Source organism: Clupea harengus, chromosome 23 (assembly GCF_900700415.2).
Source record: "Clupea harengus chromosome 23, Ch_v2.0.2, whole genome shotgun sequence".
Lineage (NCBI taxonomy): Eukaryota > Metazoa > Chordata > Actinopteri > Clupeiformes > Clupeidae > Clupea > Clupea harengus.
This window is the reverse complement of record NC_045174.1, coordinates 5,902,970-5,915,658: the sequence shown is the minus strand read 5'-3', so window position 1 is coordinate 5,915,658 and position 12,689 is coordinate 5,902,970. Positions and strand designations below refer to the sequence as shown.

The 12,689-nt window shown below is 47.4% G+C and overlaps 1 protein-coding gene across 1 annotated transcript in view; it reads right to left on the bottom strand.

Annotated features, from left to right (window-relative positions):
* Positions 1–395: 395 nt before the first annotated feature.
* The window catches only part of LOC105903289 (disintegrin and metalloproteinase domain-containing protein 12), a 74,630-nt gene continuing 62,336 nt past the window's right edge, over positions 396–12,689 (bottom strand). The window contains exons 16-23 of the mRNA XM_031561158.2: positions 11,969–12,167; positions 10,909–10,986; positions 8,681–8,789; positions 8,303–8,435; positions 7,753–7,867; positions 6,006–6,242; positions 1,801–1,976; positions 396–1,396 (exon numbers count right to left, since the gene is read on the bottom strand). Of these exons, the coding sequence (XP_031417018.1) occupies positions 1,330–1,396; positions 1,801–1,976; positions 6,006–6,242; positions 7,753–7,867; positions 8,303–8,435; positions 8,681–8,789; positions 10,909–10,986; positions 11,969–12,167 (1,114 nt within the window). The 3' untranslated portion in view covers positions 396–1,329. The remainder of the gene's footprint in view (positions 1,397–1,800; positions 1,977–6,005; positions 6,243–7,752; positions 7,868–8,302; positions 8,436–8,680; positions 8,790–10,908; positions 10,987–11,968; positions 12,168–12,689) is intronic.

The following is a 12,689-nucleotide window of genomic DNA, read 5'->3' as shown; positions in this document are numbered from 1 at the left end:
ACATTGTAAAAACAAACCTTAAACTAAGCCTTGTACCAATACGTAGAATATAGATGATGGCATTAGAGAGTGAATTGTGAACAGTTATTTAGATGAGATACATCAGCAAAAAATTAAATGGCACATGAAAGAAGTAAACAAACACAATTTCGGTGTACAGTATAAATAAAACAAGCCAGACTCAAGTTTTTGGACACTGCTGGCTCAGAGGCAATGTGCACAAATCTCAGTGGGCAACTGTGTCTGTGTGGCACCTCAGTGCAGACTCTCCCACTAGGCGCTGTGCTTGGCAACACAGCACTGCTCCAACGGCAGGCACGAGTTAGCCCTATCCAGACTCAACAGGCAGTGTGGTCTGCAGTTGTACCATCGTTCAGTTACAGGCTGCATCTAGGGTTCAGCTTTCCCCTCTGAAGCTGGCAGGCAGGAAATGCCCCATGTGCCCCCGTCCACAGCCCCCCGTCAGGTGTTCTGGGGTAGTTAGGGCTTATGGCCAGGAGTGAGAATGGAACCGAAGAGATGGTTGATCTGCCCTCACTACTTTATGCTGACTCGTATGGCTCTCATGTAACTTAATGTACAGGTTGTTTTATCTGGTTCTTTCAAACCTTCTAAACATAGTGGAACTGCCTAGTACTCAAGTGTCTGGTTTACAGTTTGATGATCGTGATGGAAAAACACCAGTAAGAACTTTCCATCCACTCCTCTTTTTTCTTTTCATACTTTTAGGTGTGTTCTAAACAATCACCTCAACACATGGCCCCATACTGTCTTCAATGTCACAAAATACCGCTTTCTTTAGTCAATCCACAGGATGCAGAAAATTCTGCTTAAGATTGCTATTTTCTCCCATTTATCCTACATCTCCCAAATACTGTAGTGATTCTCCCACACATAAAGCTGCAAAGTCCCTTCCATTATAAATCCAGTTTACTCGACATCTCCTCTTTTAGTGTCTCTCCAGATGGTTCACTAATGAGAGCAATGAAGCCTCCTCGGATAAAATAAACAGTACAAACAATGTAATCAAAAAGACAAAGATGTAGGAGGAGAGGTTTAAAAAAAAAAAAAAAACACAAATGCTACAATTAAAAGTGTCTACCACAGTGCACTGTGCTGAAATAAATACAGGACATAAATAACTTTACATGTACCTGAGCATGTACTCATAGCACCATTATGAGATAGAGCACCAAGGGTCGGGCCTCTGCAACCAACCCCAGAGTTTCAGGACTCAGACAGACCACATGTCTTTCAAGGGCAGAAGTTTTATAGTGCAAAAGAAGTCTTTTTGTCCCTCCAGGGCATCCATCCCTTGTGTCCAAGGCCTCAGCTGTATTTCACTCCACCAATGATGTGAGGCTTTGGCAGTGTTGGAGGCTGCTTGGGAAGAGGTCTGGAAGGAAAGATGAGAAAACCAGTTATAATACCTGATTGAATTTCCGCTTCATGGCGTGGCTGCATTACCGCCTTGAATGTGCAACACTGATCGAGTCTTATCCTTATAATGCGCAGATACATTTCAGAATGAGGATGTTTAAAATGCTCAGCTTTAGTCTATTTATTTCTTGACTTATGGGGCACAGTGATATCAACATACTGTATTCCTGGAGTAAACAACTCCAAATAACTCCAGGTAATCATCAATGAAATGAAAATGCGCACATTTCCTAAATAGTGACAACTCCAGTTCCTCCTCCATGTACATGTAAACAAGTGGATGTGTAGCTGCCATATAAACATTAGATGGTAAAGAGGTGGTGGTGCTGGATGAGGCGTGAGTTAGGTGAGTAGGGTCACCTGGTAGGATGTGGGAGAGGAGGCACTGGTCTGTGGACCCCGGGCACAGGTCCTCTGACAGGGAGCGGGACGGGCACGGGCAGGCGGGCGCTGGAGGGACTGCGCATCACACGGGCCGTCCTGCCCAGAGGATCAGCAGGCAAAGGCTTCTGGGGAGGGCTGGGTTTCTCCAGGTCCTACATGGTAAACAGCAGAACAAGCTGAGTAGCAGTCACAGTATGAGGTTAGTATATAAAATGTGTACTCAGGAGATGATTTAATCAAGTATGGAATAGGATGTCCCCATACCACTGTAGAGCTGGTGTAAATTCTGCAGTTTAGTGACATGAACTAAACTTCGTGACATAAATTCACTGAAGTTTGTCTGGATAAGCAAATAGTTTTAGCTTGTGCAAAAAAGCCAAACTGGGTCACCTCTGCATCTGACTGCTGACGCAGGATGTTCTTTTGTGCTTGTGACACGTAGTCTCACATTAAAAGTTACAAAATATATATGCAGTTTTCACAGCTGTGCCCTATTTAAGTCAATGAAACCACAAACTGCTTTCTGTGAGTTATGTATAATTGTATATCCAATGGTTTGGACAAACTTGGCAAATGTTCTATTTTTTCCTATTATCTTCAAATATACTTTGATCTGAAAGTTTATGCCTTATACAATTGTTTTACAAGATATAAACAATCAAAATATAGAAACAACGTAGATGTTCTTTTGAGTTTCTCTCCAACAGCAAGGGAGTGTTGTGAATAGGCAGGGTGGGACTACATCACCCAATTTGGTAGTCAGCCACTATTTATGTGTGGAGCAGTGGAGCAGCATTTAGCAGAGAGAACCAACGGTACAGAGTGACTTCATAAACAGACGTCAGCCAGAACATTCCTTTCAAATTCTACAGGTTTCAAATGGAGACACAAAAACCATCAACAACAATAATAAAACTGGCACACATAATGACCACAACAGGAATGGCAAACCACGAGTCGGCTCTGCTGCAGAGGTTTATCAGTGTCCATAGACAATGCCTGCATCTCAGGGTAGATATCAAATAAACACCTCATAAGTTCAAACTGCATACATAATTCAGTGACATCTGCTCAGAGGAGGCAGCATTACTATTATGAAAAACTTTCCAGGAGGCTACCTCATGATGCTGGTCAGAGAATGCAAAAAGAGCACAAACTTGCCAAAGATCTTTCCCCTCGACAGCATAACAAACTTATGACTGGCACTGACAGTGGATACTAATTTGATATTGTCAGCAGACATCAGCAGCAAATCCATAGTTTGAACTTGACAGTGACCAGCAGGGGGCAGTGTAAGGTAATCTTAAGTCTGTTTGAGTGGCGTGCCTCGCTGCCTGTGCTGCTGTCCCTCCTGTTGCCTAGGCAGCAGCAGCGACCCGGCGGGCATGTGATGAGGGGCCGTCATGTGTTCCTAATCTAGTGCAGGAGGATGAGGTAATGATGAGCGCCTGCTACCTACTTCACATCTGTTCCCTATTCAGAGGGAGAGAGAGAGGGAGGGAAGGTTGGGAAAAAGAGAGAGCGAGAGGGAGCCCTTTCCAACCGTCTCCACAGGGAGAGAGCCAAAGCTACACAGAGCTCCCCGCCCAAACCCCCTCCTGACTCGATGCAGGGATCCAAACATGATTTCACACTCGGATTCAGAGGTGCATTAGCTGCCAGACACCCTTTCCCCGTGTAGAAAACCATGTCATGGCTCCATCCTATGAAAGTTTGGGCTTTGCTAGCTGAAGACAATGTGATGTCTGGAACATACACCTCACATAACATTCACACACATGTGTAGGGGAAATCAGAATAGTCTGCAACATAGATTATGGTCTTTTTCACTGGTCAGTGTCATTGATTCCAATCATTTCTGCAGCCATAGGGAACAACATGGAAAGGAACATGAGAAATCATTACGAACAATCAAACCAAGGGTAAGACTTCATGAGTTATTGACCGGCTCTTTGCCACAGAGCTTGAAAAAAGACGAAGTCTTTGAAAACCCCCAGAGCCGCTAGCACAGAATGGTAATAGCACACCATTACGAAGAACCAATTTAAAAGTCATGAAAAAGAAGGTTTTTGTAAAAGATACGCCTATTATTATGGTAGATTAGTGAGCAGAAGGTGCTGATGCTGAATAAACAGCTCTCAGGCCCCCCGTACTTGAACATATTCAGATGATGTCAGCTATCACTAGACTCTCTGGGCACTTCTCACTAACAACATCATGAAAAGATAGAGTGGGTTAGTGGGAATGTTTTCTGGAGACAGTGTTTTGGAAAAAAATCTCATTAAAACTTTCGGGGAGGTAAACTCATTTTTGCAACTCATCTACACTGTCATCCCTAAAACATTGTCACCCGCCGCCAACTTCTCCAACACGGAGGCGTTTGAGAAAAAGCTTCTCCGTCTCCAGCCAGTCTTGGTGCAGCTTAGCGGCTGCTACATATGGTGTGGAGATGCTGGGTGGAGACACTGGTTGGGCTCCAGCCCCTCTCTCTCTCGCCCTTTAGGGGTAGACCCTGTGGCACAGGCACTGCCAAACAGCTGCTCCTCCACAGGCAGCTGTAGCCTGATAGCAGGCGCTCACACTCTGTTATGAACATTTTTATTAAGAGAAACAGCTGACCAGGATGGCTTCCCATCTCTGCATTACCAGTGTGGGTGCTGTGGGTTTGGGCCTAAAGCATGATATGACAGGAGCTTCCTGCACCAAACGCCCATACATACCTTTCACACATGCCTTACATACCAATTAGTTCTCTTGATTAGCTATTCAATATAGCATCAGGTGGAGCTTTTCTCAGATTGGATTGAAGATCTGGGGTCAAGCTGTGTGGAAGACCTTGACCTCTCCACCCCGACCTCCTTATAATCTCATGAGAGTTCTAGCTGGAGTCTAATTAGCCTGATGTTTGTGAGTGGTGTCAGCGGCCTGACCTCTATCTGGAGCTGTGACACAATCACAGAGGTGCTGTCTGCATGGGATTTGTATTTAGAAATGTAATGAGAGATGGCAGACGCACTGAATTCAACCCCAGTGTCTGGAGAACATATTAGAACCATTAGGCAATTCAAAGTATTCTGGTGTTATTAAAGGTTCGGTCAGTGATTTTTGTTGTGAAAAAAATGTAAACGCTTCTAGACCAACAATGATGACATACATCAAGGTACAGTACTATTGGGGAGCACTATGTATTTATCATGCCTTCATCTTGAGTCTCCTAGAGTCTAACACCTAATATTGTGAACCATTTTATGACAGATGTACTTGCTTGACTTTGATCAATTCAATATTTTCCTTTTCCAATATCCAACCCTCAGGCTTGAAACCCATTTCGTGTGATGCATTACACTGAAGGGCTTCAGAGAGATTACAGGTACATATGAATATTTAGAGCGCAATATGTTTCAGCCCAGTGCCTGCTATTGCATTTACCATAAAGGTGGCAGTGTGTTCACAGACCCATTTATTTTCCTCAGTACGCACGTAACTTCATCAAGCTCTCCACAGCTCTCCGAGCCCATTTGGAAATGTGTGTTTCATCTCGCAGGCGCTGGAAGAGGACCGGCGGTGTGGAGCGGTGCGGTGTGGTGCGGTGTGGTGCGGTGCGGTGCGGTGTGGAGCGGTGCGGTGTGGTGCGGTGTGGTGTGCTCAGCGGGCACTGGTGAAATTGATACCCAGGCATATTAGATTGGGTCTGGATTATTGCACCTTCTTCATCTCTGCAATATTGCCTTTCTGCCGGCTCCTGCTTAGCTGTCATGTTCATTATGTCGCTGGGTTTACATGCTGGAAGAAAGAAACATTCTCTCGCCCCGGGCTGACCTGAGGGGTTAAGCTGGTGTGATTTTTACTGGACTGTGAGGAGCTGTCGACACACACATGGCTTTATAGGACAGGCGAGACCCTCCCCTCCTCCACCTCCACCTCCACCTCCACTCCTCCATCCAAACCATGACCGCACGCCACAGAAAAGTGTTCATATTAAATACCACTGACAGAGAGTGCATATTAAAAACCACAAGCCGAATGCTCATGCAAAACATTAGGGCGCCTGTGTGGAGGAGATGTAATAACACATGGGACCGGAGCACAGCCGCAAACAGATGGGTCACTTTTCAAAGGAACAAAGGTGAACATTTTTTAAATGCTTTCAACGCAAGGGTCTCGAGGGCCATGCAACTCACCATGACCATCCTGCAGGAGCTCTGCCGCTGAGGGCCCCCACGGAAGGAGGCTCCCCGAGGGGGGGCCTGGAGGTGGATGTGGGGGGGCTGAGGAGTCCTGTGAGGAGGTGGCACCGGTGGGGAGATGGTGAGCGTCAGTTTCAGGGGCAAGGGGTGGCTCAGGTGCACGGGCGGGCACTGTGGCAGCTGACGCAAGCTATGAGACGGCACCACTGCCTCAGGACCCAGGTGAGGTGGCTGAGAGACAGAGAGGGAGAGAGAGAGAGAGAGAGATTTCCATCACTGTCTGCACATTGCATATGCATGCTACTGCACAGTTATGTTGACGTATTTATATGTGCCTGAAAAGAAGACCTGGAAGACAACAGAACAACAGAGAGACTGAGCTGTGGTGAGGGGTGGAGTGGACGCGGCGGGGAGCAGCAGGAAGCCGCGGGAGATGAGAGGAGGTGAGTCGGACCCCCTCCCCTGTCTGAGGCGCGCCGTGCTAATCTGCACCTCCTCTCCACACTCGCTCTTCCTGCCGCTCGCTTCACGCCACATAAATCACACACTTCTCCCACACCCATCAGACGCACCATAAACACACCGATCACCTGAGACCAACAGACCTCACACACACACACTCGCTGACCCCTGGCCAAACAGGCCATGTACAGGGACAGACAGCGACAGATACAGAACAGTGGGAGGGAGAGAGAGAGAGGGAGAGAGAGAGAGGGTGTAGGGAGAGAGAGAAACGGAGAAGGAAAGGCGAGATCTTGACAACTGCCCAAGTGGAAAATGACCTCACCTGCACCCGGCTTACATCAAACAGCCCTACATCCTCTCTCCGCTTACCAGCACAGACCAATGAGAACCAGATGCTGCTGCTGCCGGTAACACAAAACACACAACGGACCTCTCCATATCCCCTCCCTTTCTCCCCCTGTCCAGTAATGTACAACAGCTTGCTTATATGCATGTGCCAACTTGTCATACACACACACACACACACACATGCAAGCATGCAAACACACCGATCCACTCGTACGAGTTCCTTAAATACACACAGAAAGTTTTACACCAACATGCACATCAACATGTGGGTACACAAACACAAATTGAGCTCTTTCAATCCCCCCCCCCCGTGGCTCTATCAATCAGGGCTGGGCTCCTGGGCTGCCAGTGTAAACGCCCCCCCGCTGACTGTCTCCCTTTACTGCATGCTCACTGGCCATGCAAGAAAGACACTCTGCCTCCACTGTCAGTTTAAGCTGGTTTGGCTAACAATAAACCCCCCCAATCAATATTCCTGCTGGGCGACAACTGCAGATACATCAATTACTCCCCACTTCTCTCGCTTCCTTTCATTGTCTCTCCTTCTCTATTACTATTTTTCCCCTCAGTATGCAGGATGGAAAATAGGTGTGGATCGGCGGGCCTGCTTTGTTTCCGCAAACAGGATCTACTTTCTTGAGCTGCTCAGACAGAAATGACGCATGAAATGACTTAATGGGAGCCAACACCGCTACTGTTTCCTCCGAAGATGAGAGATGGCACATTTTACGTGCCGCTTGATGTGATAATAGGAACTGATTTCATCATCATTACAACGATTCATAATGCAGCCGCACAGATGTGTGTGAGTGTGTGTGTGTGTTTGTGTGTCTGTAGGAACATTTACGTGCAAATGCATATGCATGAGAAAGTGAGAGAGAAAGACAAAGAGAGACAGATCAACTGGGAATCAGAGCGAGGCACGCACCTTGTATATGCTGGCACTGTGTGGTTTGGCTAGAGGCTGACGTGGTGGAGACATCCGACACACTGGGTGTGGGTGTGGGTGGGACGGACTGGATGGCCTGTTTGGACCCACGGACCTGCGGATGAGGGAAACATATTCAGTCTGACAACTCAATGTGAGTGGGAGGTTGCTTCGTTCCTGAACATCGGCATAGAAATGGTCCTTCATCCAGGGGCCTGATTCTAGTTACTTAGAGGAGTCCAATGAATTATGAGCTCCTCGGGTTAATTGAGATAATATGTAATAAACTGTATCAGTGCGTAATCACTCCCATTTATATACCGGAGAATGTATCTCATTCACCTCATTAGTCTTAGGTGGATAATTAGGTCAAAGAAAAAATGCAAATGAGAGAATCTCCTGGTCAATTAAACCCCAATAATAAGATGAATTGATTGTAGTAAGGGTACCCCTGGGGGCAGGTGAGAGAAGCAGTGAGTTATTGGGGGCGAGTCTCAGTGCCATGTAGCATATGCTGCACTCAATGCAGAGGAATGGAGAGATTCTGTACCTCAGCTTCTCAATGGTGCTCTTCTTGTTGGTGAAGAGAAAGCTGAGGGTCTTCCTCTTGATGCATGCGATGACGCCCACTCCCACCAGAAACAGGAAGGCCACCAGGATCCCCAGGATCAAACCCGCATTGTCTGCACAGTGACAGCAGGTGTGGGTAATGGTTAGGAAACCAGCACATGAGAGAAGACACATAGAACACTACACTGAGGGACATTGTGGAAAACAGTGGTAATAAACCTTTATATATCATTTTTAGACTGCAGAACTAAGTGGACAGACTGAGCAAGTATTGGACAGCCTGATGCCAATCAATACTGACCGTCTGGTCAACCTCCACACTGGCTGATTGGCTAATCAATAAGCTGGTTTAACATACCTGCTACTCTCACAGGTCCGCTGTCCAGACTGCCTCCAAAGCCAGCCTTATCACAGAAAGGAGGCGCCCAGTGGGCCTCACAGTGGCAGTTCTTATTGTTGTTACACACCTGTGGAAGGACATGGACCAGTGAGGAGAGATAGAGCACTTCACACACCAGGTCATTATCACAGCTGAGGAAAACAACACTACAAAAGAGCTCTGAATCACCAACAGACCGTCTGTGGAAAGTTTATATGACGAAATCAAAGAGGCTAGTTTGTTGAACTTCAGTCTCTTGTGGCAAGTTGAAAAGTGCACCATAATGATGATGATTAAGAATAACAATGCATCATAACTGTCAACACTGTCAACAATGCTCTTCAGTTTTGACTTGCCCTTCATTGTTTGCAGCCAACCAGAACAGTCTGTCCAACAGACAACCCATGGCGCTCTGACACAAAGCAAAAGCATCTCTGGCCAAAAGGAGCATGCCGAGGCACGGATCCACGGGGTGAGTGAGCACTGAGAGGAGGCCAGTATGATGCCACACAGCCGCAGTAGACAGCTGCAGATGGGAGCGAACATGCCCCATTACCCATGTGGCATAACATACAGCACCAACCTCCCCGCTGTCACGCTAACAACCTGTTTCCACATGGCCACAACCCTGCGGAGTAAAACAACTCTGTCTTCTCTTCTCTCCTCTCCTTTTCTCTTCCCCTCTTTTCTTCTCGTTTCGTCTATAAAAAAAAAACACACAACATCCCAGAGAATCCTCGTACTGGGGCACTGGCTGGACCCGGCAGGAATCCCCTGTGAGGTAATCAAGAGCAGCTGTGAGCCCCGCCGCCAGGAGAACATCTTGATCCGATGTGGAGAGGAGAGGAGACTCCAGTCAGCCCTGGTGTCTTTAATAGACAGGCTCTTCAAAAAGCCATTGAAAAAAACAGGGCAGCTGGAAACAAACCAGCTTGGGTTTGGAGTCACCGGAACAAGTCTGAGTTCTGCAAAGAGGTTTTGATGTTCCTAAAAATGTTTCCCATTCGTGCTCCAGTTTCATTCATAGATTTTGTGTGATACAGTATGGATTGCTCATCAATTGTGTTTTTATACTTCTGGCATTGGAACATTTTTCTTTCTTTTTTTTTTTGCTATCTACACTGCGACTTTGGGCTGTCATTTGGGTTGTCAGTACAGAGAGAGCTTAGTGCTGTTGAGAGGATGAGCTTGGCCTGTCTCTGCCCCACGTATGTGATGGAGCTAACCCTTCTCTAACTTGAAAACGTGGGCAGTAATGGAGCCATCACTACCATCCAATCAGAAGTCGGTCCTGCTACTTTGAAAGTAGCTCTGTAGCAGGACTTTGACATAAGATGACTTTGGATAAGAATGAAGTCAAAAGCCCTCAAGGTTTTAGCAAAGAAAACTTTAAATTCAGTCTGGTAATATGACATATTAAGTCAATATTACACTGTCCTGGCAGACACATATCATTGGTCACGCAAGGGTAAGGCACTGAGGCGTGAAAAGACATTTTCATTTCAGGCCAATGACGCCAATACACATAGGTGAAACACACTTGATTGTGAAATGTCGTCTGTTAAAATATCCACCAGTGACTGAGGGATATATTTCTCCAGCTTGTCTTCACATTTCAGCGCATTTCTGGACAAGGACGAGTGCCTTGGAGTCAAAGTATGATGAATAGCACTTTAAGCTGAACACAAATGAAGCTATTACGCCTAATTGATTGAACCTTTCAGGAGCCTGGAAGATTGATTGTGTAGCATTGTAGCTCTCGCCGTACATCACACCACTGTGCTTACATAATGGCCCGGAAGGCAGCGTGTGTGTGTGTGTGTGTGTGTGTGTGTGTGTGTGTGTGAGCTGTGCTGCTCTGCCAAAATTGTGTCTAAAGGGAATTAGAGCAGCACTCCCACGTGGGGCAGAATCGTGCCCTTAACTGCTGGCTGGTGAGCAGGTTCCATGCTGTAGTTGGAATGGTGGCAGTCAGGAGAAGGGGATTGGAAGACCGGTCCTTGAACCGCAAACAGGGACAGGCTTGAGGGGGGGGGGGGGGGGGGGGGGGAGCCCTCCTGCACCTTAGCATGGGGTCCACTGATCCCGCTTCAAGCTGCTTCATGGCTCTCTGACTTACAGTCCTGACTCGCCCGTGCACGAGATGGGGTTAATGAAGGGGCACGTGTGTGTGTGTGTGTGTGTGTGTGTGTGTGTCTCTCACTCACCCCCCGCCCGCTGCACTTCCCAGCACACTGGTGGACGCCAAAGACGCTGACATTCTGGCACTGGCGGTTGAGGCACATCTAGGGAACGAGGAACAAGAGGAGACATCCAGGCTCATAAATACAGACTCAGCACCTCCGCGCGACACAAACACTCCTCATCTAAACGTGATGGATGAAGTGAGAAGTCCCAGAGACCTCCCCACGCCTGTTATCTTTGGAGGAGCACATGTCAGTATATCAAGCCCCTCAGTTATTAACAGAGCTCCCTGACATCATTAATAAACCCAGGACAAAGTGCTTTCACTGACAACATGGCCTCAAGGAGGCTGTGGTTTTGGGTTCTGTTTTTGGAGAGCTCCACCCAGATGAAATAAAAACCTCTGACAAGGACCTAACTCCATCCACGTGCGGCAAAGGGGCCCAGCTGCAGGGTAGGGATGACTTGACTAGGGGTGTGAGAAGACAGAACACATTTTACTGAGGCTTGCACACTGACTCTCTCCCACAACAGGCCTAGCAGGTAGGCTTTCGGCAATGATGGCTGCCAGCAGTAGAAGAAGCAGGCTGAGCTGTGTTGGGCCCGGCAAATCCTCACTGAACACCAACTCCACTAAACAAACCCACATCTGAGTAATGTGCTGATGTCACTCGCTTCGCCGGTACTTTCCACCGTCCCTGCTCTGTGTTACAGCCATTAAAAATGAGGGCATTCTCTGGCACCATCCTGACATCTGTGGCCATGGCAGACTTCACAGAGGTCTCATTAAACTGGGCAGGCAGGCACTGCGTGATGGACTGACAGAACAAGGATGATGCAGAAGCATGCTCTCAGAGCTGGTTCTTGACTTGCCTTTCATGACCTGTTTTGGAGCAGGTTGTGGGGGACTGAACAAACAGGGCAGATTCAGGGTCACATGCAGAGACTAAGCTGAGGATAATGACTGGAGGGATCTCAACAGGAAGGCTCTCCTGAGGACACCAGCTGAAAGTGGGGGATTCTAACCAGGGTTTCTTTTTCTAGTTTTTCCCTCTGGTTCAATGAGCTCTCAGACACACTTACCATGCTGTCTCCACACTTGGTTCCTGTCAGCACTAGGCCAGGGTCAGGCATGTCGTCCCCCAGATAGACGTGTGTCCCCCTGCACAGGATACGGCCTCCCTCATGCAGCGGGATGTTGGTCTCGATGGACACAGCATTCGTACCAATCACCGGCCGATTGGCTCCACCTTGGCACTGGATTTTACCACATTTAGCATCCCTGTGGCACAAACAAGTCACCCAGTTAGCTTGCTGCTGCAGAATTTAGCCTGTCCTATAAACGTGGTGCCATTTATAACCCGCATTAACCAAGGCCATTGGATTTGTAAACAGTTGCCAAATCAACAGCTTATCTAAATGACAATTTCAACAGAGTCAACAACTCAGTAAACAGGGCCTATTTTTGTCGGATGTTGGATAATTGCTGTTTTCAGATGAGAAAAGTTTTCTCACGGCACTGGGGATGGGAGCGGAGCAGAGCGCTCTCCAGACATGCTTTAGAGAGGAGCCTACTGTGAGGTCTTTGTGTGCCTGTAATCAAGGCTCCTCAACTCCCCATCTACTTCTGTCATTAGAGCAATTACATCAATCAACGCACAGTCCACTAAGCGTTTAATGCGTCTGCCATCCAAGGACAATTAAAGAAATGTTTTGCAAGTGCTAAATGTCCATGCAAATGAGCACAGCGGTCTTAATAGCCTGTGTTGTAATGGCTCCCCTCCTCCTCCACAGTCTTTTTGTT